General features: G+C 41.5%; 1 protein-coding gene across 1 annotated transcript in view; it reads right to left on the bottom strand.

Moving 5' to 3' along the window:
- Positions 1 to 24621, bottom strand: part of LOC149450434 (uncharacterized) — a 117119-nt gene that overhangs the window by 22140 nt on the left and 70358 nt on the right. Inside the window, exon 3 of the mRNA XM_089691947.1 lies at positions 15981 to 16127. Coding sequence (XP_089548073.1) covers positions 15981 to 16127 — 147 coding nt within the window. The remainder of the gene's footprint in view (positions 1 to 15980; positions 16128 to 24621) is intronic.

Genomic DNA, 24621 nt, shown 5'->3' with positions numbered 1-24621 from the left:
CCCTGCAGTGCCCCAGGAGGACGTATTTTAATGTGAGTTTTACTAGATTGATTAAATAAAGGTTATTTTGAGTGGCAATATTACACTATATGGAGCATTTTTTTCACATGGATGTGGAGCGATCTGGAGATGTTGATAAGTGCTGGCTAACGGTGGTGAAGATCCATGTACCAGTATACCCTCCCGGGTTATAGGGGAAAGCGTAGTTTGACCTGTCATTACGGGTCAAACCTAGAGGTGAGCGCAATTGAGTGTTGGAAGCGGATGAGCACTAAGGGGTGACACAGGAGCACTGTACCTGTGTATACAGTAGTGTGGTACACTGGTCTATTTCGAAGTACAGCAGATTTAAAGGGACAGTTCACCAATTTTTGAGACTATATTCTAATGACACTCAGGCCCTGATTTACTAAGAATTGAGTCTACCAGCAGACTCTGGACATTCAGGCAGACTCAATTAAATCAATTAAGACTTGTCAGTCTTCTGAGAGGCGTCTAGCAATCTCATTGAGAAGCGTCTACTTTCCTATTAGTAAATGTGGAATCGCGTCTGGCACATTTTTAGGTGCAATACCGGATATGTTCGCTAGGTGGCGCACAAGTGCTGGCTTTGTCCCTTTGGCGTTTTTCTGTTTGCATATGAGAATACTTAGAATGTAAAATAAAAAGTACACCTATATTATTTTTTTTTTTCTGTTTCTCCAAAATGATCAGACAACTAATGCATTTCCCAATGAATGTCATACATTCTATTTTCAAATGTTAAACATTTTCGCACTTATATCTCAAATAATTTGGAATGTCTAGTTCTAAGTTCCCAATATAATGATATAGCTTCCTTCTCTTTAATCATGTAACTATTCTGTTAAAGTCATAGTGCAGCGCTATAAATGCATGCGATCAATAATGAACGCATGTAAAATCCAAAAAGTGCAAACAATTGCAATAATGATGTAAACTGGTAAATGGTGCTAAAAAAAAGTTCATATAATCATTCCTGAATAATGGAATGTCCTTTGTGTGAGAGTACCAACTCAGAGAGTACCTATAAATGGCACGTGTGGTTTATCCACCTAATATCCAAGTACCACCCAACACGAACACTCCGCTCCTCTCAAGACCTCTTTCTCTCAAGTTCCCTGGTCTCCTCCTCCCATGCCCACCACCAGGATTTCTCCAGGACATCACCTATCCTCCCTACCCCAATCCATCAGATTATCACCTACTCTCCTCTCCTGTAGGCGCACCCTGAAAACCCATCTCTTCAGGGAAGCCTACCCCACCCCCTGCTAATTGCCGACCTCCTCCACTCTTCCTACCACTCCATCCCCCACAGCTATCTCCTCCTGTACCACTATCCCCTCCCTCCTAGATTGTAAGCTCGAAAGAGCAGGGCCCTCGATCCCCTCGTGTATCACATTGTATTGTTTTTGTACTGTCGCATGTTCTGTCTCCCTTTCTAATGTACAGCGCTGAGCTAACTGTTGGCGCTTTATAAATACTGTATAATAATAATATCCGTGACAGATAGTACTGCATGAACTCGTGAAAGGTAAACCACCCTTGGGACTGGTGTACACTCACCAGAAGAAAAGTATTAATGCGCATGGGTTATACACATCACACATGTGGGGGTGCAGTGGTATGCTGGCAGCTATGGGTTAGTCATCCAGCTCCATCCATCCATCAGGGTGGGTGCCACAATGGTCCTGGGGAGGAATTAGCTCAGCCACAGGAGCCAGAAAGGTGCTTAACCTCCTTGGCGGTATTCCCGAGTGTAGCTCGGGGTAACATTTCAGTACCAAAAGCGGTAACCCCGAGCTACACTCGGGCTTACCCTGCGGCACTGCTCCGGCAAGTGTTCTTCACTTACCTTACCCCGCGCTCCCACGATGTGTCCCCTGCAGCGTCCCCGGCCATCTCCTTCGGCCGATGCCGGCATCCGGCTTCTGTGTCCTGTCCCTGTGACGTCGGGACGTACGGGCGCCGCAGCCGCCGGCGGCGGGAAATTTAAAAATTTTAAAAAATGTCATTTTTTTTTTTTTACATTTTACATAGTAAAACATTGCTGTCTCAACCAATTTCACATACATATTGTCCCTAGTGCTTTGTCCTGCGCCCTGCCTGCATTTTTACTGTTCTTTCTGCCTGGAAACTGAGAAATGTCCACGGCATCCAAAAAGTGTCCCTTTAGGTCAAAAGCGGTTTAGATCAGCTAGAGAACAGCGATAGTAAATCAGAACCACTTGCAGAATTGAGTGATAATGATTCGTGGGGGAAATTTGTCATCAGACACTGAAAACGATTTTGCGACTGAGCTCAGCAATGTGCGAACTTGGCGCTCTATTTCACATTTCAGTGTTTTTGGTTTGATTATATTATTGAATTAAATTTTTTATTATTTTTATATTATTTTTATGATTATTTATTAAATTATAATTTATGATTTTGTGTTTCAAATTTTATCATACCCGGGATGCTTACTAGACTCTTGTTCGGACAGATTTCAGTGAGTTTTTCCTAAAAATTACAGCCTACAATAAAAAAAATACATATTTCCATGCAAAAAAATGGTACCGCTTTCAGCACCAAAAATCTGAAATAATCATACCGCCAGGGAGGTTAATAGTGTAGTACACCCGTCCCAAGGGTGGTTTACCTTTCACGAGTTCATGCACTACTGTTTGTCACGGATAAACCACACATGCCATTCATAGGCACTTTCTGAGTTGGTACTCTCACACGAAGGACATTCAATTATTCAAGAATGATTATATGAACTTTTTTTTAGCACCATTTACCAGTTTACATCATTGTTACTGGGTGGCACAGTGGCTTAATGATTAGCACATCTGCCTTGCAGTAGATGGGTGATGGGTTCGATTCCCAACCATAGCACCTCCTGCATGGAGTTTGCATGTTCTCCCTGTGCTTGCGTGTGTTTCCTCCAAGTACTCCAGTTTCCTCCTAAACGCCAAAGACATGCTGGTAGGTGAATTGATTCCTGTCCAAATTGGCCCTAGTATGTGTATGTATGAATGTGAGTTAGGGACCTTAGATTGTACATCCATTGTGGGTTAGGGACTGATGTGAATGTACAATATATGTGTAAAGCACTGCGTAAATTGACAGCACTATATAAGTACCTGAAATAAATTATTGAACTTTTTGGATTTTACATGCGTTTATGATTGATAACATGCATTTATAGCGCTGCACTATTATTTTAATATATTTCTATTCTCGGACTGTTGCCAATACCCTGAGTGCTAGCTGCTACCTTCATATCTATACCTAGATTTATATTTATCTTGTGTAATACCATTTTAGTAGTCTATATAATTTGATTAGCGCTCGCTTTATCATTTTTAAACAATGTAACTATTCTACATTGGAGCTCAAACTCTGTCTCCCACAGAGGCTTAGTGGTTAGAACTCAGAATTTACAGTACTTGGGTCGTGGGTTCTAATTCCAGTTTGCATGCTTTCCCTGTATGGATGTGTTTCTGCCAACACCCCAAAGACATGCTGTTAGGTTCATTGGGCCTAGTACATGGCTGAGTTTCTGCCCTTAGATTATAAGCTCCTTGACATTTATGAAAAAATGGAGATCAATTTTCTGGGTTGTGTCAGTGCCAGTAATATTAATCAATCAATTAAGATTTTGCCTAATGACTAGAAAGTGGAAAGGGGGTGAATCTTACCTGCGTCCTGTTCTTCTTAGAAGTTGGAAATGTGCAAGTTTCATGTTGTGTATATTTTATTGTAACTTTTTTATCTTCTTTTAAACCTGTCTCCTTATACAACTTGACCCCCTCCCCCACCCCATCATCACCTGGTCCATATGAAAATCTATGGATCACGCCCCACTCTTTTTAACTATTTATTTACTGATCAAGTGAATGTGTCTCATTTTCTATCACCTCCAGCTCAGATCTCACATTATTATACGATTCCTGATTGTATATCACCACTAGTCTGACTGAATTCACAATTCCTGGTCAGTCCCGTTCCCTGACCTCTAATAACCTTTAGGGCCAGTTCACACTACATGTGTTTCAGTTGCTTTTTCGGCATCACAAACGCACAGAAAGAAGGTTATATGGTTGTCAAAGTCATAGTTCACATCAGCACTTGCATTTTCAGTGCATTGCAGGTGCTGTAAACAAAGTTGACCACGCTGCATTGTTTCTGTACAGAACTGTACTGGAACGCGTTGAAACACCTTTGAATGTACTAAACCGCACATGTCCCTAATGAAATTGAATAAAAAGAAAGTAGAAAAAACTAACTGGAAGGGATACAAAAATGCAATGCAACGTGTCCAAAACGCATCCAAAATGTACTGGAACACACTACACATGCATGCCAAAAGGGCATGCAAAAACACATCAGGAAGACATCTAGTCTGTTTCTATAGTGTGAACGGGCCCTTAGGACTTGTTCACACCATTGGTGGTGCAGAAACACATGCAAGAACACACATTTTCCAGCACAGCAAAGAAATGCAATGCCCTTTGCAGATGTGCGCAGGTACCATGATGAAAACGTAATTGCACCTACACACGTCTATTAAAAACAGACCCATTCACAGCCACCAAAATGCATGGCACCACACTACTGTGCGATTAGGTGCAACACACTTTTAAAATAATATGCTTGCAGTATTTTTGCATGTTCCCACACGTTAGGCAGCCCATTGAAATTATTGAGCTGAGGAAAAAAAAAAGTAAAAAATGCCCCATTCACACAGGTCCTCTGTCCTGTACAGCATGAATGAGGGGGTTGTTCATGTGGCTGGAGCCACCTGTTACACTATAGGGACACAGCAGCTGTATGAACACAGTTTCTAATCTGACAGGTGTGAAGGCGTAAGGAAGTGGCCCTGAATGCTCACTGTCTGTGTTCAGGGCTGTACACCTGCATCCATATGCTTGTCAAATTATGACCTGCAGCATTTCCATAGTGTAACATAGGTTGCCTGCAAACGGCGACAGCCACAAAAACAAACCACTGATTCCCACTCTACAGGCCACAGCACCCATGTGAATGAGCCCCAAGACCTCAATTACACCTCAATTACACACACCGCTTTATTTATGAACTCAGTACAGTTTTATCATTTAGATTTCACAGGAATATGGTTGGGATTATGTCCATTAATAATGTTTTTAGTGTATTTTTACCATAAATATAATTTGGATATTTTCTCTGGCAGTGGGGGGCTGTCAGGTATGCTGTACGGGGTCCCATGATATCTAACAGTGGCCCTGGGTGTATGCTTGTGTCTGTGCCACCTGTATAGTTAGGAAGAACCTTGAACCTCTGCTATGTACCTCAATGGATCTAGGAATTGGACATGTTTTCAACTGAAAATACAACAATTATTAGTAATGTTTCCCCGGCAAATGAGGATCAGCTCCTTGGTGGAGAACAGCGATCTCGCCATGTCCAGATGTGGTCTGGAATTCCATAAAAGAACAATTCACAAAACTAAAAAATAGATTTGCAAATTACAACTCTCCTAACTACACTCCCATCCACTAACACTCCCCACTACCACTTTCAGGTGTGTGCAAACATCCTTCCACAAACGTCATGACATATTTCTGGTATGACAGCTGCTCTAGCACCTCCTCCAACAGCCGTCTTGGTGTTTATTTGTGCACCATAGCAATTTTCCATGCGGCTCCATTGTGTATATGACATTCGCAAATATATGTTTGCAGTTCTATTGTGGATTTGGCATTGGTTAATGTATGCTTGCAGCTATACTGTGTATATGACATTGGCAATTATATATTTGCCAGTGAAGGCCCAAAGTCAACATAAATTGGGAGCCCAATTTATTACTGTTAAGAGGATTGTAGAAAAAGAATAGCTAGCTGCACATTGAACACAACCTATTCATTGGTACATAACTTGGTCTTGTGGTGCAATAGGGGGCTTTTGGTTTGTTATTTTGGACATACTTGCATATGTGCGCTCTAACAAGGAAGATTTGGGCATATTATGTAGCTAGCAAAAATAAGTGTTAGGGGTGCTAGTACATTTATTTCAGATACTTATAAGCGCTGTCAATTTATGTTTATTGATCAAATACACATTCCACATTTATTTGGGCAACAACAACAAGTAAGTACATTCAATATCTTGGTGGAAAAAAAAAAAAAAAAAGCAGGATTGATGTTGCTAAAATAGAACGGGCCTGCTCATAAGAGCTTACAATCTAAAAGATTATACTTCTAATGAACTGTGCTTTTACAGGTTACAGCAGGAAACAAACAGTTAATATGAATCACTTAGGCTTATCCACAAAACAAGCTGCAGATCAAAATATCAATATAAAAAATACATACGTGCCAAAATAAAAACACTTCCCACCTACCCAAATCCCCCACTCATACATTTCTCATCAGGTTTGTCTGAAAACTGCATTTCATTCTAAATAAAGCAAACTTGGAAGAGCAGAGCAATGGACATGTGTTAGGATTACAATGCAAAGATAATAAACACAATTATTGTACAATAACACACAAACACACCTTAGAAGGAAGACCATGCAAAACATTTAAAGCCCACATCATAACACAGCATGAGTGTGGCCTGGGGCAATTCACCACAATATCTCTTCCTTCCCCAAACCACCACAGACAAGGACTTGCAGAAAATAATGTGGCCTGTACAAGGAAAAAAATCAGCCACTACTGCATCTCTTTATATAAGGTAGGCCACACCCACCACTGTCATTCATTTGGTCAGAGAAAGTGTTTGCACCTGATTAATTCTCTTCCCACCTGCATTAACCCTTGGTATACAGGCCCCACAAATCAGAGTCAGAAAGAAAGCCACAGCGAAGTATACCTGTGCAGCATACAACAGAACATTGAACAGGGATGTGAAAGGGAACCCTATTGGCAATATTTCTTGGCCCTATGGGCACAATTCACTCCAGATTATCGCATGCGTTAAGGCAGTTACATGACCACATCTCGCATGCAATACTGAAAATGCTAGTATGCAGCATTTCCCATAAATCGGAAAAACACTCAGGAAATCAAACATAAAAGGACCTTACACCCCAGTCACATCAAAGCCAATTTAGAAATTGTACAACGTACAGTGAAGATGCCGATTTCCTTGCGATTTGCAAGACATCTGACACAGATATCTATGCAAATCACCATAAAAGTAGTACATGTACTACTTTAGAAATCAGTGTCGGAAACGCACCCATGTGACTGCTTTAAAAGCAGACAATAGGGTGCGACTTGGCATACGATTGCAGGTTGCAACATTGTATCTATTTGTATCTGAATAAAAACATCTATATCCCAAATGGATACAAATAGATACAATGTTGCAACCTCTATACTTTTTAATGTCAAATATAATAGCGCAGCTCTCTGCAGGGACAGAAGTAATGTTTCAGCTGTCAGCGGGGCTCACCACTGACAGCTGAATTTTAAATAATTTCCATCAATTAAATAAATAATAAAAAAACTGCGTGTGGTCCCCCCTCCCATCCATACCAAGCCCTTCAGGTCTGGTATTGATATTAAGGGGTAACTCCATGCCAAAATTAAAGAAAAAACAGTGTGGGGTTCCCTCTAAAATCCATACCAGACCCTTATCCGAGCATGTAGTCTGAAAGGTCAGGAAAGGGAGGGGGGGGACGAGCGAGCACCCCCTCTCCTAAACCATACCAGGTCACATGCCCTCAACATGGGGGGGTGCTTTGGAGCAAGGCGGCCCCCCCCCAAAATACCTTGTCCCCATGTTGATGTGGACAAGGGCCTCTTCCCCACAACCCTGGACGCTGGTTGTGGGGGTCTGTGGGCGGGGGGCTTATCAGAATCTGGAAACCCCCTTTGACAAGGGGGCCCCCAGATCCCGGCCCCCCCCCACGTGAATGAGTATGCGGTAATTAATACTAATTCACCAAAAAAGCAAAAGTGTAGTGTAAAAAAACACAGTACCGGGTCTTTGACAAGTCCTTTAATAAAACAATGTCCCCCTGAAGTAGAACACTTTGGTGTTAATTAAATTAACAACAGTTTTACAGGTGGAGGCCACTGACTTTTTTTCCCTACTTATCTTTTGTGATAGTATTTCATTAATTTTGCATTTGGCTAGGGTCAGTGTCACTACTGGTAGCATGAGGCGATACCTGGACCCTACAGAGGCTGCACAGGCAGCCCAAGTCCTCCAGGATGGCATATCATTATGTGCCATTGCCAGAAAGTATTCTGTGTCTGCCAGCATAGTCTCAAGAGCATGAAGGAGATTCCAGGAGACAGGCAGTTACTCTAGGAGAGCTGGACAGGGTCATAGAAAGTCCTTAACCCATCAGCAGGAATTGTATCTCCTCCTTTGTGCAAAGAGGAACAGGATGAGCACTGCCAGAGCCCTACAAAATGACCTCCAGCAGGTCACTGGTGTAAATGTCTCTGTCCAAACAAATAGGAAACAGACTTCATGAGTGTCAGGAATGGACTCGCCAATGGTGGTGGGACTCACTTGCCTTGTGGGCTGCAGTACCAGGGCTGACCAGAGGGTGCTCTCAGCAACCAGAAGCTCACTCCTGCAATCAGCCATCACCTGAGGCTGATTGCAGGAGTTGTATTTAAGGAATGGCCAGACCTGCAGTCAGTGCCTTGGTGTTTGTTTCCCATGTGCCCTGTTTCCTGTATCCTGTCTCCTGCCTGACTCTGACTCTGATAGAACTCCGCCTGCACTGACCCTGGCTATTCCTGACCATTCTTCTGCCTGCTCCCGTTGTACCTTTCTGCCTGATTGTTCCTGCCCGGCCTGCCTGACCACTCCACCTCTCCAGCCCTGACTGCACCTGTACCTATTAGTTTAAGGTTTGTTTTGTTTTGCACTGTGTTTGTTTATTTTGTGCAGCTCATAATAAATATTATTATTATTTAATCATTTCTAAAGCCTGTTGTTTCCCTGTGTCAGTCCACACAGCTCTGGTCATACCTGGATCCCTGACAATGAGGGTGGCCAGAGGGCCCAACATCCTCTTGTGGGCCCTGTGCTCACTGCACGGCACCATAGAGCTTGATTGACATTTTCCATTGAACACCAGAATTGGAAGGTCCGCCACTAGTGCCCTGTGCTTTTCACAGATGAGAGCAGGTTCACCCTGAGCACATGTGACAGACATGAAAGGGTCTGGAGAAGTCGTGGAGAATGTTATGCTGCTTGTAACATTGTTCAGCATGACCATTTAGGTGGTGGGTCAGTGATGGTCTGGGGAGGCATATCCATGGAGGGACGCCCAGACCTCTACAGGCTAGACAATAGAACCCTGAATGCCATTAGGTATTGGGATGAAATCCTTGGATCCATTGTCAGACCCTACGCTGGTGCAGTGGGTCCTGGGTTCCTCCTGGTGCACGACAATGCCTGGCCTCATGTGGCAAGTGTATGCAAGCAGTTCCCGGAGGATGGAGGAATTGATACCATTGAATGGCCCCCACACTCGCCTGACCTAAATCCAATAGAACTCCCCTGGGATATCATGTTTTGATCCATCTAACGCTGCTAGGTTGCACCTCAGACTGTCCAGGAGCTCAGTGATGACCTGGTCCAGATATGGGAGGAAATACCCCAGGACACCATCCATCATCTCATTAGGAGAATGCCCCAACATTGTCAGGCATGCATATAAGCACGTGGGGGCCATACAAACTACTGAGGAACATTTTTAGTTGCTGCAATTAAATTGCAGCAAAATGGACTAGCTTGCTGCATTTTTTCACTTTGATTTTTGGGGTGTCTTTGAATTTAATCCATTCTTTCCCCGCAAAGACAACACTTGGAAGGTGGTCACCTGTTTTTCTATGCCCACGTACCCATTATGTATTAGCTCTTACTAGGGGGGCAAGAGTTCATATAAGTGTGCTAAGCAGTTGGCTAGTAGGATGTTGTTTTTCCCTAAGCTCTCATGCACACTAGGCATCAAAAACGCTCAGGGGCAAAGCAAAACAATAACAAATAAACCAATACAGATACAGATACATCCTGCTGACTTGTATTAGCCAAATAACGAAATGTCCAAGGACATCAAGGAGGAATGTCAAAAAGCCAAACCAAATAATAGCAGTAGTAATCCAACATATTACCAGAAAGCAAAAAAAAAAAGAAAAGAAAAAAGAGACTCTGTGGAGAAGGAGAACCTTGAGACCTCTGTTGGAAAGGTTGAAAGAACAAAATGTGCAATATAAATGGGGGATTCCCGAGTGCCTAATAGGATGGAAAAATGGAGTTACAGCATATCTCAGGTTCCCAGGAGATTTGAAAAAACTTTTGTGATAGATTCAAAATACAAAGAATGGAGATCCCTGGTTGGGAAGAAGAACATTGGGAAATTAGAATGAAAAGAAAAGAGGACTGGCAACTCGTAGGGGGAAGGAGGCGGGGGTAGGGGGGGAGGGGAAGAGGAGGAGAAATACATTTGTTTTCTTTTTTCTCTCTGTCTTCACCCTACCGCCCTCACCTCACTGTTTTTGAGATATTTGAGTAGGACTTGGGGGTCAATGGGGAGGTTGGAGAGGGGGAAAGTCGTCCATGGTTGGAGTTTCAGCCCTAAGGATTAAATCAAAAGTGGATTTTATTCCCACAAATGATTGGTAGGCAAATGGTAGGCCTAAAAAGAGGGGGGGGGGAGGCGGGGGATGGAAAAATGGGAGGGAGGGAGGGGGGAGGGAGATGGGAGGATAATTCCCTGCAAAATAAAAGAAGATATAAAAGCAAGAAAGAGGGAGGAAGAAGGAGGGAAGGAGAGGAAGGGAAGAGAAAAAGAAAGAACAAAGAGAGAGAAAAAATATAGATGGAGGAGAAAAGGGGAGACCCAAGGAAGATGGAAGAGATACAGTTTATAACATATAATGTAAACGGGTTGAACTGTCCTGGGAAAAGATTTAGATTATTTAAAGAACTACATCATAGGGCAGCCTCAGTGATATTCTTACAGGAGACACATTTTGAGATAAAATCAAATGTTAAGTTAAAATCTAGATACCATCCAATATGGTATTATGCAGACTCACCGGTCAAAAGAGCGAAAGGTGTAGCAATAGGGTTGGCAAAGAATATTAGGTTTGAGTTGGAAGATAGAAAAACAGACCCAGAGGGGAGAGTTTTGTTTTTAAAGGGCAAGCTACAGGAGATTGAGTGTACACTGGCTAAAATCTATTGTCCTAATATAAGGCCGGAGGCGTATTTGAAAAAAGTGTTGAGGAAGCTGATGGATTTTAAAAAAGGCCATCTGATTCTGGCAGGAGATCTTAACTTTTGTATGGACCCACAAAAAGACGCTACCTCCCATACACAAAGAGAGGGATGTAGGGCCCTGAAATTATTGAAAAAAGAATTACATGTATGCCAACTGGTAGATGCCTGGAGAATCACACATATGCAAGATAGGGACTACACCTTTTTCTCAAACATGCATAAGAGGTACTCAAGATTAGATCACATACTAATAGAACATCAATTAATTGAACATCTGATTCAAGTAGGGATAGACCACACCCCAGTTATTATGAAAATGGAATGGGGAAAGAGGACAACAGGAGGGCTGGGATGGAAACTGAACGAGACACTCTTATTAGAAAAGGATATAGCTCAGAAAATAGGTGAGGAGATTGAACGCTTTTTTTAAGGAGAATGTGACAGGTGAGGTATCAACGGCCACAGAGTGGGAATCTCATAAGGCATATATAAGAGGAGTATTGATAGCGATTGGGGCAAAAAAGAAAAAAGAAAGAAGAGAAAAAAATGAGTGGGCTCTTAGAAGAAATAAGTAAATTAGAACAAATACATAAGAACAGAATAACAAAAGAAATAGAGTTGAAGATAAAAAAAAAGAAAGAAGTACTGGAAGAAGTGATGAAAGAGGAGAGGAGAAGAGTATATAATAAAGTTTTGAGTGAGAGATACAGATGGGGAGAAAGACCTGGAAAGTATCTGATGAGAGCCCTGAGGAAAAAGAAAAATGGAAATTATATAGAATAAATAAAAAATGTTAAGGGGGACCTGGTACATTCAAATAAAGAAATCACCAAAGTTTTCATGGAATATTATAGGAAATTGTATAATATAAGCCCCCTGGAAGGATTAGAAAAAATAGAAAGTGGGAAGATTCAAAAAAGAAAGATATATTTGGAGATGGCTGGGTTATTAAAATTAAGAGAGGAACAACTGAACTCCCTAGATGCAGAAATCTCACAGGAAGAAATAAAAATAGTATTAAAAAATACAGCATCAGGGAAAAGTCCAGGACCAGACGGTTATACAGTGAGATACTATAAAAAATATAGTGAAATATTAGTACCAAAACTTAGAAATTACATGAATGCCCTAGGTGGAGAGATGGAAGTAAGAAGGGAATCGCTACAAGCTCATGTGGTGCTCATTCAAAAAGAGGGAAAGAACGCCTCCCAGTGTTCGAGCTATAGACCTATCTCATTATTGAACACCGACACTAAGCTATACGCAAAGGTCCTAGCAAATAGATTGAAAGAACTAATGCCTGAATGAGGACCAAGTGGGCTTTGTCCCAGGGAGGGAGGGCAAAGATAATGGGTTACGATCACTGATGCTAGTCCAAAAAAGTAAAAAGGGAAAAGAACCGGTAGTGCTACTCTCGATCGATGCTGAGAAAGCGTTTGACAGAGTGGACTGGAGATTCATGATGGATACCCTTGAAGCTCTGGCAATTGGGCCTAGAATGAGAGAGTGGATAGGAAAGTTGTATAGATACCCCTCTGCGGTTATTGTGGTAAATGGGGAGAGGTCGGAACCCACTGAGATGTCAAATGGAACAAGACAGGGATGCCCATTGTCCCCATTGCTGTATGTTATATCATTAGAACCACTGTTGTCAACAATAAGGTTGAACAGAGACGTAAAGGGAATCCAGATAGGGGACACAGAACATAAAGTTGCTGCTTTTGCGGATGACTTGTTGTTCTATGTAGGAAATCCCAGGATAACACTTCCAAACCTAATGAAGCTATTAAAGGGATATGGAGAACTGTCAAATTTAAAGATCAATCCAACAAAAACGGAGATTCTAAATATAAATATTTTAAAAAATGAAAAAGAAAAGATACAAAAGGAATTTCCCTTTAAATGGAAAGATAGAGATATAAAATACTTAGGAGTAAAACTCACAGCTTCATATAAACATCTATATAAACTACACTATATTTAATTGATAAACGAGATTAGAGAGGAATTAAAAATATTGGAAAGAGGAGGCCCGACATGGATAGGGCGTATAAATCTGGTAAAAATGGTAATAACACCAAAAATTTTATATAGATATCAAATGATCCCAATTAAACTCCCAGAAACCTTTTTTAAAGTAATTAAGAAACTGATAACAAGGTACATATGGAGGAATAAAAAGCCAAGAATATCATATGAGTTGCTGAGTAGGAGGAAAGAGAGAGGCGGATTAGGGCTCCCAGACTTTAAAAGATATTACAAAGCAGTAATACTGCCAAGAACTATAGATTGGAAGTATAACCATAAGAAAAGTTGGGTGAGAATTGAGAACAAACTCAGTGGAACAAACTTAGGTAGAGTGATATGGGTGCCAACACAGTATAGAGGTTTAAATGACAATGTAAATACATACACTTTGAATGTTTTAAAGACTTGGGATAACTTACACAAAAGTATGAAATGGACTTTTAACTCAATATTGATGCCACTGAGTAACACAGAGTTCTTTCCTCCAGGTAGAGAAGAAATAGGAGGTAGGTGGTTTAAAAAAGATGAGGATCAATTAAGAGATATTTTGGTGGAGGGTTAACTAGGATCATTTAAGGAATTGGAAAAAAAAAGGGAGAGATCTTCACTAAACTAGACGAGTGGCGGTATTTTCAATTGAGGTGTTTTATTGGAAGTCTTCCAAAACCTTTAAGGACAAGAGATAATTGGAACTTGTTTGAAAAGATATTGGGGACACAAGGTGATGGGAAACATGGGATTGCTAGAGTTTATAAAATAGTCACTGAACTAGACACAAACACAAAGCCAATATATATAGCAAAATGGGAAACTGATATGGGAGTTGTGATAGATGAGGAAAAACAGAGGAGAATATACAGATTGACTCACGAAAACGTTTCTATGAGAGAAGTAGAAATGAACTATAAGTGTTTGACAAGACGGCACATTACACCAAATGTAGAAAATAGGATATGTGGAGAGAATTCACCGCTGTGTTGGAGGGGATGTGGAGAAATAGGTATAGTATATCATGAATGGTGGGGTTGCCCAAAAATCCAGGTATTTTGGAAGACAATAACTCACTTGATAGGAAAGATAACTGAAATAGACATAGGGCTGGACCCAGAAGTATGTATCTTGCATAATCTGGATATGACAGTGAATAAATATAAAAAATCAGGGATATGGTACTATCTAAACGCTGCACAAGATCTGATACCCAGGTTCTGGCGGAGAATGGAGGTGCCGAAGGAAGAGGACTGGATAGAAAGAGTGGAGCAGATTAGAAAGATGGAAAAACTCTGTCATATTCAAAAAGATAAGATGGAGGCCTACTATGGGAAATCGAAGAATTGGGAAAAAGCCAGATTATACATGAAGTATAGGAAAGAATAAAGAGAACAATAGGAAATCGTCATTTTACTTGCTATTATAAGAAGATGCAGAGAAAATGCAGGGAAGGGAGATGGGGATAGGTTGGGGGAAGGAGGTGGGAGGGATAGAGAAATAACTCTGGAAAGAGCAAATAAAGTAGAAATGTTGGATATTATATTGTATTTTTATATATATAATGTGATGATGAAATGTATTTAAATTGGAAAAATTAATAAATATTTAAATTTAAAAAAAAACATAGCGTTCACCCGGGTCTTCACCCCCTGGAACACAACCGAAGGGGTTCTCCAAGCTTGAGCTATAGCACATTTGGCAGAAATAAATAGGTAGGATGCCAATTTCGGCTGAGACCTAGACAGACCCAAAATTGGGTAACGCAGAAGGGCCACCCTTGCATCCCTACGGACCGTAATATGAAAAGGCCTACTGATTTCTAATGGAGGCCAATTCAAAAATAGGTCTCCTCCCCTGCCAGACAGAGCTGTACTGAGTGGTAGAGCTGTGTAAATCTTAGGACTGAAGGGACAGAAATACAAAACAGGTAAATTAGCTCCCATCTATATTTAACCTCTATATTTGGTTGTTTACCTGGAATTCAGCTTTACTATTCCTAAAGCAGAAATTAATGATTAATAATGCCTACAGCAAATGAGCCATGGGATAAAACACTTTGTGAACTAGAAATATATTCAATCATAAAATTTCCCAAACCACGTATATTAAATAATTAATTTTCTCTTTGGAAAATGACCCTCAGGTGAGATTTTCCTGTAGGAGACTGTCTATGCCCAATCTCACAGGGTCATAAGGGTAGAGTTATCTGAAAAACAGTGTTGCGCTAGCTCATAAACGCAATATTCATATACATATAAACATATGAAAGATATACAATAAAACTTCTTATAGTTGTGACAGTTCAATCAATTATCGTGCTTGATGAAATGTGTTTGATATAGAATGTGCGCCAAAAAAATTCCACCGTAAAATCTGTGCACCTCCACCTCTGTGCGTTTATGAGCTAGCGCAACACTGTTTTTCAGATTGGTTTATTTTGAATGTGGGATCACTTATAAGTGTTATTGCAGCAGCTCAGTGGATATTTTGTTTGTTTGTTTTTTATGATAGTGCCCATTGTCTTTTTTCTATAAGGATAGAGTTATGCCATTATTTTCTCCAGGACACACCAATGCCCACAGTGGTCCTCCTTCCTTTTTCCGCAGCTATAAGCATGCAAGTTCACCCAACGAGAACTTGCATGTCTGCAGAAAGATCTTTGGTTAGAAAGAACCATGAACAACTGGCTATCAGTCGAATACTATGTACTGTACCTGCTTGAATTTCTGGCTGGTAACACCACACCACTTCGGGAATGCTGTCATCAAAGCAGCAACCTTTGTCTGTGCAGTCCTTCTCTGAGATGGTGGGGTACCCACAGTTGACTCTAGCCTTTGGCTGCGTTGGATTACACTTAGTGGCTGCATAAAACAATTTAAAGAATCAGTACAGGAATCAACAGTCTTCAGCAATGAGGGCAATATACAGTATAAAGTGGTCTACACAATCAGGTTCCTATGTAGAACCTATCAGATCTCTCTAATTTGCTGTTGTGTTTAAATGTGAAGTTAGTGTGGAGGGGTGTAGGTCTTACCAGATTGCTGGTTGAAGGTCAGATGCCTCGATGTAGGTCTTACCAGATTGGTAGTTAAAGGTCAGATGGGAGGGTGTAAGTCTTACCAGACTGGTGGCTGAAGGTTAAATGGGAAGGTTGTAAGTCTTACCAGACAGATAATTGAAGATCAGATGGGCAGGATGTATAGCTTACCAGATTGGTGGTTGAAAGTCGGATGGGCAGGGTGAAGCTGCAAGAGTTGTTCCTGTGAAGGCTGCTGGGTTTTTATTCTGAAAAATGTAGGTGGAAAGGAATTTTCCCCAGCCACCTACCCTTGATTTGAGGTTCGCTGGAAGTCAAGGGTTGTCACAATAAAAAACAAACATTGCCGCAGCAGTTTGGAGGGTCAGGGGGTCTTTGGGAAGTTAGTAAATAGTTGAATTGTTACAAAACTGTGGGTATGTCTGGAGTATAGTGCTTTCACTTGCTTGGTTATTTATTGTTTTTAAGCAGAGTTTACATGTTGAGGTTTTTTTTCGTTCAACTAGCGTGAGCAATGTAAAAAAAACTCAGAGTTATTGTATTCTGACAATGGGGACCCCTTCCCCCACCAAAATACTAAGATTGGCATGGCAGCCATTGGCTGCAAGTGCTGATCAAATGCTAGTTTTCGAGCATTACCATTCAACAGAGGCTGGCCATTAGACTGGCTTCTGTTGAACAGACGGCCGTACACATGTACTGAAAGTCAGCAGGTTCAGTAGGTATTTTCTGTACCGGTATACCCAGGTTCAGAAAACTACATGAAGAGGTGGATGTTAGATAAGTCACAAGGAGAGTTCCTGTGAAGGATGCTGGGTACCCATTCTGAAAAGTTTTGATGAAGAAGAAAGTTTCCCCCACCCACCTGCCATCAATTTGAGGTTCATTAAAGGTCATGGGTTTGTAAAATGTCCCAAAAATGGATTGTCACAACAGCTTGGTGGGTCAGGGGTTTATTGGGGAGTCATAATTGAATTATTAAAAACTGGAGGACCATAACCCAGTCAATATACTATGTTCTGTATGAGGCTTTCATGTATGTCCTGGATAAATAAATTAAAAAAATAAATCTGGAGGCCCATCTGGGGTATTGTGCTTCTGCTTGCTTGGTTATTGATGGTTCTCCTGGGTGCTAGGCCCCCTGGTAAGAACATTTGAGTTTAGTAAAGTCTTTAAGCTGGTGAAGCTTGGCTGAGGACACGGATGATTCTAGTTATAACTGGTGTCTTTAAAGACACCCCAATGGTTGCATTGTCAAAATTGCTTATTGTTTGTTCTTTTAACATTATTTACTTAGTTGTTTTGGCTGGCAAATAAAAAGTCTTCTGTGGCTATTTAAACCAATGTCCCACCATTCTTGGTAATGAGAAGGATCTTGCTTGATGATTCCTTTAGTCATGAATGCATTATTTTAAATAGCTGATATAAAGGAAAAACAGTGGTGGAAGAAAATCACCTGTGGGTTTAACCAATAATTTGCTGCAGATTCATTCATGGCCTGCATAAGTGGGGGTGTAGCAGTGGTGTCTCCTTTGCCTACATTCCTTGTGCCAAAAGGTGTCACTCCTCTCCTTCTCATAAAGGTGTGTGGTAAGGCCCATAGAAGACCTTTTCTGGCAATTATCACAAGGATTTGTGTCAGTCTATGGCTGCCATGGTGGGCTGCTCAACCAGAATATACCTCATTATGCCAAAACAGCAACAATCACAGTAGGCTATGCACATTCTATGCCTGAAATCGTTCCTAGCAGGAAACTGTCCAGCGCTGTGCCAGACCTCTATAAGCTTTAGTCATATGCTTCAATGTATAGAGAACTCTGCTCAGGCTTTCTGCACATTTATCACCTCCTCAGCCACCTTCTAGATTCCTCCTTCCAGGAATTGGCTGATGTGTAAGAAATAATTCAACTGTTTATTCGAATTCCCCGGCCCTATGCTCCAGAGGCAGGTGGGAGTAAGCAAACTCTCAGCTCAGAAAACCCTGAACACACCACACAATCAATCACTGCACCACTTACTACAGTGGAGCCAAAAAATAAATTTAATTAGTACCCCAGAGAGGGTGCTATATCTATGTCTTGGATTCCCCAATAATGCGGACTCATCACCCAAAATGTATGACTTTGTTCCTGTCCACCTGGAAGTTTTCTTTGATTCTGTCCACCTATCTATGTGTCCCAGCTCCTCCTGTTACATCTTCCATTTAATCAAATAAGAAATAAATCCAGCAGGGATGGTGAAAGCTCTTCATAATGGTGCCAAAGGTGTACAGGCCTTATCTATACATGTAGGTTTGTAACCTGAGGAGGAGAAGGCCTTTTAGGCCTAGGCCCATTGGGAAAGACTCAAGGTGGGAACCCATAGTAAGTGGACTCACGGTGGGGAAGATGGCTGGACTTCTGTGTTTGAGTTCTATTGTTCTTCTATGCTTTGTACTGGAGACATGGAATGTGGAAGTGAAGAAGCTGCTAAGCAGAGATTGAAGAAAAGATTGTTAAAGAGCTGTTGGTGTGGACATCCTTTTATTCTGAGATGGGCCTGAGGTCAGGGGTGTGAATACAAGATGGCAGAGTTTCTGTATTTATAGGTGTTGCAAGAAGAAGAGGGGAGCTGCCCTTGGTCAGCTTGGTGGCAGCCGGCGGTGAATCAGGGATGCCAACACACATACACAGGCGGCCGGCTCCTGAATGGACGTGCAGTGAAACCCGGTCTGTCCATCCGCCAGACCCGACACGGCACACACCGGCCCCAAGGGAGCTAAACATAAGAAAGAGCAAGGGCAGAGGTGCACAACCCTCCCCAGCTATGCCCCACCTCCGAAAAACCCCGGGACAGCCGGGGAAACTGACACATTTCTTCCCTGCTGTTCAAGCAGGGAACCAAGATGGCGCCGGCTCTGTGAACGGAGCAAGCAGATCTGAGGAGAATGACAGGTGCCAGCAGACAGATCCCAGGCTGCAGTACCCGCTCTACCCAGGGGACCCTGGTGAGTCATCTCCTCCCCTGTCCCCCACAACAAGTAGCCCAGCTAAATCACGTCCACGTCTGGACACAGACACTACACCTGCGTACCAGACCCTCATCCATCCATCCCCTCAGCATGCCAATGATTTTCCAGTGATAGAGACGTTCCCTGTGTCTGACCAACCTATCTCTGAAATCTGCATGAAAAATATGCTTCTCTCACTTAGGCAGAAGCTGCACAGCGATCTAACCTCATCACTTCCCCAAATTACTACCATGATTCAAAAACAGGACCACAGACTACGCCATATTGAGACAAAGATGGAGGAAATAGTTATAGCCCACAACGACTTGATTGACGCACATGCTGACCACACTTCTGACCTCAAACAAATCAATTTGAAACTAGCAGATCTGGAGGATCGGTTCAGACGCAACAACATTAAATTTAGGGGTATTCCTGAAAATATCACCAACGAGGCACTGCTACCCCACATCCAACAATATATGAAACACCTTATCCCGTCTCTCTCAGATGTCGAGCTCGCCATCGATCGTGCTCACAGAATCCCAAAACCGTATTTCCTGTCAGCATCAATCCGTAAGGATCATTTTTATCACATAAAAGAGAAGATAATGGCGACAGCTAGAAACCCCCCTCAATTACCATCGTCACATGCTAACATCAAACTATATGTGGATCTATCTAAAGCTACGCTTCTTAACTGAAAAAAATTGGTTACTATCACCAAAGCCTTACGAAACCATGGCATTGCTTACCAATGGGGCTTCCCCACAAAAATTACTGTCAGACACCAGGGCAAATTTTACACAATTAGAAACCTAGAAGCGGGCATAGATTTACTGAAGACTTGGAATATATTACCTGCAGATCCCCAACAATCCACCTCTACTACTACGCAACAGATGGAAGCAGAATAATTTTGGCGCATTATACCTCCAATCCGCTTCAAATTCCGCACCTCTGACGCTCTACTCCACTATATCCCTTCTATCCAATTAAGATCTGGCGATCGGCCCGATTTAAAATTTTCTTGTTACGAAACACTGTTTGGCATGACCTTGTCTATGGTCAATGCTTGTTCACACCCCCCAGTTTTGAAGTAGAGTACCAAGCTACTCATGTTTCTTGCATTTTACGCAAGCCTTTTTTACCCCTGTCCGCATCCCTCTTTTCCCGCACCAGCAGTCAACCAAACGCTTCAACAGTTCAATTAAGTCTTCCGAATGAACATGGAAAACGGCTTCTGACTCTCTGCTCGAGCCATTTCCGCCCAGACTACAAAATTCTCCTCCTCGCACCCGTATCCATCCAACCTTGATCAACGCCTCAAACACCAACTCTACTACTCCTCAAACCGTACCAAGGATCCACATTATGATTAACATAACATCTTTAAATGTTCGTGGCTTAAACTCCCCTTTCAAAAGATCGATGCTCCAAAAGGAAACTCGGACATCTCATGCGGACATTCTTTTCATACAGGAAACACATTTCGCAACATCCAAGATCCCCAAACTACAACTACATCGATTCTCCCACATCTACATGGCCACCAATCCTAAGAAACATAATGGTGTTCTTACAGCTATAAAGGACACTATACAGTTCCGTTATATATCAGAAACAGCTGACCCTCAAGGTCACTATCACATTTTGATCTGCAAACTTAACGACACCCTCTACACTCTAGTGAATGTTTACGGTCCAAACAACAATCAAACCCAATTTCATCGTAAACTCCACACCATTATCTCTTCCCAAAAACAAGGCAGACTTATCATCGGCGCAGACTTCAACGTCATCGGCAACCCACTCCTGGACTCGTCCTCCAACAAAAGATCCCTCAAAGAGAATTTCAATCGTTTCCTGCATGATCACGACCTCTACGACATCTGGAGATGCCAGCACAGTACCGAAAAAGATTACACCTACTACTCCCCTTCTCATCTATCCTACTCCAGAATTGATTTCTTTATTACAGATAAATGGACTCTGCAACACGTAATATCATCCAACATCGGCACCATCGCTCCAATCAACATAATCCTGGACGACTCTCAATGCTCAGCACTCCCCCCCATATGGAGACTGAATTCTACTATATTGAAGAACCCAGAGAATCAAAAACATTTATTAGAAGCTCATAACTTATTTTTTGACCTGAATACTACACCTGATATCTCTATAACCACACTTTGGCCTGCTAACAAAGCTTACATGCGGGCTATTCTCATACAACTCAACGCCCGAATCAATAAACAGAGATCACAACAAATTAACCAACTTTTAGCTTCCATAAAACTAAATGAGGAAATTAACAAACAAAACCCCAATACCTCCACATCTGCATCCCTCACCTCAGACAGAAACCAGCTTCGAATCCATTTACTATATAAATGACCTCAACCTCCAAAAAACGAGATCACAATTTTATTCCCTAGGTAATAAAGCAAACTCACTTCTAACAAAAATAATCAAAGACGCCTCAAATCTAAAATTTCCTCAATTTTACACCCAACTACCCACACTTCACTTACAAATCCAAAGGACATTGCTGACGCCTTTGCAACTTACTACCAAACCTTGTACAATATCAAAGATGACCCAGATACACCCCAACCAACGACATTGTCCATACAAAAATTTTTTTACTACCACTAGTCTACCCCTTCTTACTCCGTCACAACTCACTTCTATATCTATCCCATTCTCTCCCATAGAGATAGAGAATGCTATAAAAACCTTACCCCTTAATAAATCTCCAGGGAATAATGGCTTCACAAACAAATTTTATAAAACATTTGCCCCAAACCTTAGATCCACACCTAACCGCTTTTTTTAACCATGCCGCATCTGCAGGTACATTCCCTAATGAAATGCTGCAATCCATAATTACAACTATCCCAAAACCCGGCAAAGACCCCCAACTTGTTCAGAACTACAGACCGATTTCACTACTTAATACAGATATAAAACTTTACGCCACATTAATAGCCCAAAGATTGTGTCCCCACCTTCCCACACTAATCCACCCAGACCAAGTAGGATTCGTTCCTGGTCGCCAAGCGCCTGATGCAACGAGGAGACTCATTTCTCTTCTACATACACTAGAAACCACTAAACAACCCTCCCTACTTTTATCCCTTGACGCAGAAAAAGCATTTGACCGAATACACTGGCACTTTTGAAACTCACGCTTCAAAAAGTTTGGAATCACAGGCTATCGGCAATCCTTGCCCTTTATTCCAACCCATCAGCGAGAATGCTAACCAACGGTAGGCTATCACAGATTTTCCACATCTCCAATGGTACCAGACAAGGTTGCCCCCTAGCCCCCATAATTTTCACCCTACTTATTGAACCATTAGCCTCAAAACTCAGAGATGAACCAACATTCACAGGAATCGCCCATCTCAAAAGAGAACACAAAATTAGCCTATTTGCAGATGACATAATATTAATGATTACCAATCCACACAAATCACTCCAAACGATCCAAACACATCTTCAAAAATATTCAAAAATATTCAGAAGTATCATACTACAAACTCAATGCGCCCAAATCCTCTATCTTAAATCTTAATATACCTACTAAGCTCCAGAAAATACTCCTCCAACGCATTCCCCTCTGGGAACAACACACATACACATGCTTACACATGCTTACACACACAGTAGCCTCAGTAGTCAAGCTGCGTACGGAGTGTTATTTCTCCTTCTTCATTATTTCTAAAGTGAAATATATAAAAAAAAAACAAGCAGAAGGCCTCTTTGACTTGAGCTTTACATGTTCACCAGCCCAGAAACTTGGGAGTTGCAGATATCTCCAGTGACTTAGGTCTTGTTTATACATGCGGTGCCCATTTGGACCGCGCTGCAGAGGGCATTTGACAGGCAATGAGGAGATGTTATAGCTACTGCACTACAAGAAAAACTGCATTGCACCACAGTATACCAACCAATCCAAATCAAGCAGGATCTATCGCCCCTGGAAGACATCTGATGGTGAGACGCGTAGAGCGGGAATGTGGATGTGACGTCACCATGCATTGAGTTGTTCGCACTCAGGGCTTTGAGTTACCGGCTGAAGGCGTCATCATTCATGTCTATACGTGTATACTTGTGTCAGTGGAGACACACGGAGATTGTAAGTGCAATGTTTGTTTCTTATAAATAAAGCGTTTTTAAATGTTTTACGCTATGAGAGGCTCCTCCCTCTTCCTTCTTCTCATTTACGAGTTTTAAGCCTGCTAATCCTCTTTGAAGTAATATTTTGGGGTACACAGAAGTTTGACCCACATTTAGAGGACTTTTCTTATGAATTTTGAACTTTTCTCTATATATTTTTTCACATCTATTTTTGCACATGAAAAGTTATTTATATGGTTGTATATTAATTTTCCACAATATTTTGATTATATTGAGGTTTTCTTGCACTGTAATTGGGTGATAGATACATAATATTTTGAAGATATTTCTGTATATGAACTTTTGCACATTTATTTTTGTAATATTTGTTGTTTGGCAATGTGTATATATATATATATATATATATATATATATATATATATATATATATTGTATATGTGACACTTGGACCCTGATTTACTATTGTGCCTGGGCGCATTTCCATGGGCGAATCTCTACTTTTTACTAGTGACCGTCTACTTTTACCCCGCTAAGAGATTTACCCCGCTAAGAGAAGTGTCAACAAGTAGATGCCAAATCAAATTTACTAACGAGACACAGACCAGGAATCAGACTCAAAAAGCAGACTTGCAAAGAGGCACGTCTAACACCATGAAAAATCACTGCAGAAACATGTTCACTTTAAAATTTGCTTTGCCAAATATCAGGACTTCACTTTAAACAATATCTACCATTTAAAAAAAAAATTAAAATGTGTTAAAAAGTTTTTTTTTAAGCAAGTCGACACAGTGAAAAACTAGACGCTCGTGCAGCTTATTTGGCCGATATAAATGCGCATGTGCAGAACACATTTTAGACGTCCTCTGTGGGTGCTTGCTTTGTAGACGCTGCTCAATAGTAAATCTCAGTGTGGAGTCCTCTGACAGCCGGCACTCGGTGGCATCTTCTGTGTTTAACAAACAGCACTATTTGTAGCTAGGCATATCTTTATGTATTCTAATTTGATTTCCTTAGTTCTATTGATTCTATTTTTGTTTTTTATCCTTTATAATTATTTCTGTAATGATTTTACTTATTTCGAAGGTCTAGATCAGTGGTTCTTAACCTGGGTTCGATCGAACCCCAGGGGTTCGGTGAGTCAGTCTCGGGGGTTCGGCGGAGGTGACCCACACCCGACTCA

The sequence above is a fragment of the Staurois parvus genome, unplaced genomic scaffold (genome assembly GCF_062004578.1).
Source record: "Staurois parvus isolate SC_StPar_1 unplaced genomic scaffold, SC_StPar_1.0 ptg000574l, whole genome shotgun sequence".
Taxonomy (NCBI): Eukaryota; Metazoa; Chordata; class Amphibia; order Anura; family Ranidae; genus Staurois; species Staurois parvus.
This window is presented reverse-complemented; position numbering and strand designations above follow the sequence as displayed.